Source organism: Ailuropoda melanoleuca, chromosome 16 (genome assembly GCF_002007445.2).
Source record: "Ailuropoda melanoleuca isolate Jingjing chromosome 16, ASM200744v2, whole genome shotgun sequence".
Classification (NCBI taxonomy): Eukaryota; Metazoa; Chordata; class Mammalia; order Carnivora; family Ursidae; genus Ailuropoda; species Ailuropoda melanoleuca.
The window spans coordinates 90,516,410-90,519,330 of NC_048233.1; the positions used below are offsets into that span (position 1 = coordinate 90,516,410).

General features: G+C 62.6%; 1 protein-coding gene across 1 annotated transcript in view; it reads right to left on the minus strand.

Annotated features, from left to right (window-relative positions):
- Window positions 1-2,921, minus strand: part of MUC2 (mucin 2, oligomeric mucus/gel-forming) — a 25,465-nt gene that overhangs the window by 8,825 nt on the left and 13,719 nt on the right. Inside the window, 2 exon segments of the mRNA XM_034644859.1 lie at window positions 8-1,979; window positions 1,982-2,884. Coding sequence (XP_034500750.1) covers window positions 8-1,979; window positions 1,982-2,884 — 2,875 coding nt within the window.

The following is a 2,921-nucleotide window of genomic DNA, read 5'->3' on the forward strand; positions in this document are numbered from 1 at the left end:
GGGGTGCCCGTGGTGGTGCTGATGGTGGGTGTAGGGGTTGGGGTGCCCATGGTAGTGCTGATGGTGGGTGTCAGAGTCGGGGTGCCCGTAGTGGTGGTAGTCCTGGTGGTGCTTGGAGTGGTGGTGATGGTGGGTGTAGGGGTTGGGGTGCCTGTGGTCGTGCTAATGATGGGCATTGGGGTTGGGGTGCCTGTCGTGGTGCTGATGGTGGGTGTCTGAGGCGGGGTGCCCGTGGTGGTACTGATGGTGGGTGTAGGGGTCGGGGTGCCCGTGGTGGTGGTGATGGTGGGTGTCGGAGTCAGGGTGCCCGTGGTGGTGGTAGTTGTGGTGGTGCTTGGAATGGTGGTGATGGTGGGTGTAGGGGTTGGGGTGCCCATGGTAGTGCTGACTGTGGGGGTTGGAGGCGGGGTGCCCGTGGTGGTGGTAGTCGTGGTGGTGCTTGGAGTGGTGATGATGGTGGGTGTCAGAGTCGGGGTGCCCGTGGTGGTGGTAGTCGTGGTGGTGCATGGAGTGGTGGTGATGGTGGGTGTAGGGGTTGGGGTGCCCGTGGTCATGCTAATGGTGGGCGTTGGGGTTGGGGTGCCTGTCGTACTGATGGTGGGTGTCGGGGTTGGGGTACCCGTGGTGGTGCTGATGGTGGGTGTAGGGGTTGGGGTGCCCGTGGTGGTGGTGATGGTGGGTGTCGGTGTCAGGGTGCCTGTGGTGGTGGCGATGGTGGGTGTCAGAGTCGGGGTGCCCGTGGTGGTGGTAGTCGGGGGGGTGCTCGGAGTGGTGGTGATGGTGGGTGTAGGGGTTGGGGTGCCTGTGGTCGTGCTAATGGTGGGCGTTGGGGTTGGGATGCCTGTCGTGGTGCTGATGGTGGGTGTCAGAGTCGGGGTGCCCGTGGTGATGGTGATGGTGGGTGTCGGAGTTGGGGTGCCTGTGGTGGGGGTAGTTGTGGTGGTGCTCGGAGTGGTGGTGATGGTGGGTGTAGGGGTTGGGGTGCCCGTGGTGGTGGTGATGGTGGGTGTAGGGGTTGGGGTGCCTGTGGTCGTGCTAATGGTGGGCGTTGGGGTTGGGATGCCTGTCGTGGTGCTGATGGTGGGTGTCAGAGTCGGGGTGCCCGTGGTGATGGTGATGGTGGGTGTCGGAGTTGGGGTGCCTGTGGTGGTGGTAGTCGTGGTGGTGCTCGGAGTGGTGGTGATGGTGGGTGTAGGGGTTGGGGTGCCCGTGGTCGTGCTAATGGTGGGCGTTGGGGTTGGGGTGCCTGTCGTAGTGCTGATGGTGGGTGTCAGAGTCGGGGTGCCCGTGGTGATGGTGATGGTGGGTGTCGGAGTTGGGGTGCCTGTGGTGGTGGTAGTCGTGGTGGTGCTCGGAGTGGTGGTGATGGTGGGTGTAGGGGTTGGGGTGCCCGTGGTCGTGCTAATGGTGGGCGTTGGGGTTGGGGTGCCTGTCGTGGTGCTGATGGTGGGTGTCGGAGTCGGGGTGCCCGTGGTGATGGTGATGGTGGGTGTCGGAGTTGGGGTGCCTGTGGTGGTGGTAGTCGTGGTGGTGCTTGGAGTGGTGGTGATGGTGGGTGTAGGGGTTGGGGTGCCCGTGGTCGTGCTAATGGTGGGCGTTGGGGTTGGGGTGCCTGTCGTGGTGCTGATGGTGGGTGTCAGAGTCGGGGTGCCCGTGGTGGTGGTGATGGTGGGTGTCGGAGTCGGGGTGCCCGTGGTGGTGGTGATGGTGGGTGTCGGAGGCGGGGTGCCCGTGGTGGTGGTAGTCGTGGTGGTGCTTGGAGTGGTGGTGATGGTGGGTGTAGGGGTTGGGGTGCCCGTGGTCGAGCTAATGGTGGGCGTTGGGGTTGGTGTGCCTGTCGTGGTGCTGATGGGGGGTGTCGGAGTCGGGGTGCCCGTGGTGGTAGTAGTTGTGGTGGTGCTTGGAGTGGTGGTGATGGTGGGTGTAGGGGTTGGGGTGCCCGTGGTCGTGCTAATGGTGGGCGTTGGGGTTGGGGTGCCCGTGNCGTGGTGGTGGTAGTCGTGGTGGTACTCAGAGTGGTGGTGATGGTGGGGGTTGTGGTCTCAGTGCCTGTGGTAGTGCTGATGGTGGGGGTTGGGGTTGGGGTGCCTGTGGTGGTGGTGGTGGTACTTGGGGTGGTTGTTGGGGTCTCTGTGCCCATGGTGGTGGTGATGGTGGGGGTCGGGGTACCTGTGGCGGTGGTGGTTGGACTGGTTGTGATGGTGGGTGTTGGGGTCTCTGTGCCTGTGGTAGTGCTGATGGTGGGAGTCGGGGTTGGGGTCGGAGTTCCCATGGTGGTGGTCGTGGTGGTCGTGGTGGTGGTGGTAGGGGTAGTGGTCAGGGTGGTGGCAGGAGGAGGTGTGGAGATACAGTCCTCAGGTCCTGAACAGCAGACGTTGATCTCATAGTTGAGGCAGAAGGGCTGCGGTATGATCCCCCCTGGCTTCTGGTCTTCATTTCTGCACACCAGCCCGACAGATATGTCACACACCACCTTTTGCCCAAGTTCTTCAATGGGAATGTCAGGAAACTGCGTGGCTCTGCAGGAGATGTTGACTGCCCAGCCTTCTTTACAGATGTTCTGAATTGATTCGATGTCTCCACCCGGTTTGGAAAAGCTCGGTTTACCTGAATCCAGCCAGCCCGTCCAGTTGCACTGAGGCACACAGGGAGAAATTGTTGGCTCTCTGGTGGTTGATACTGGGGTAGGTGTGGTGGTGGTGGTCGGGGGTTGTGGAATAGGTGTGGATGTCGAGGTGGTTGTGGTAGTCGGGATAGGTGTTGGAGTTGGGGTCTCTTTGCCCGTGGTGGTGGTGATGGTGGGAGTCAGTGTTGGCGTGCCTGTGATGGTGGTGGTTGGAGTGGTGGTCGGCGTGGTGGTCGGCGTGGTGGTGATGGTGGTGGACGGAGTGGTGGTCGGCGTGGTGGTCGGCGTGGTGGTC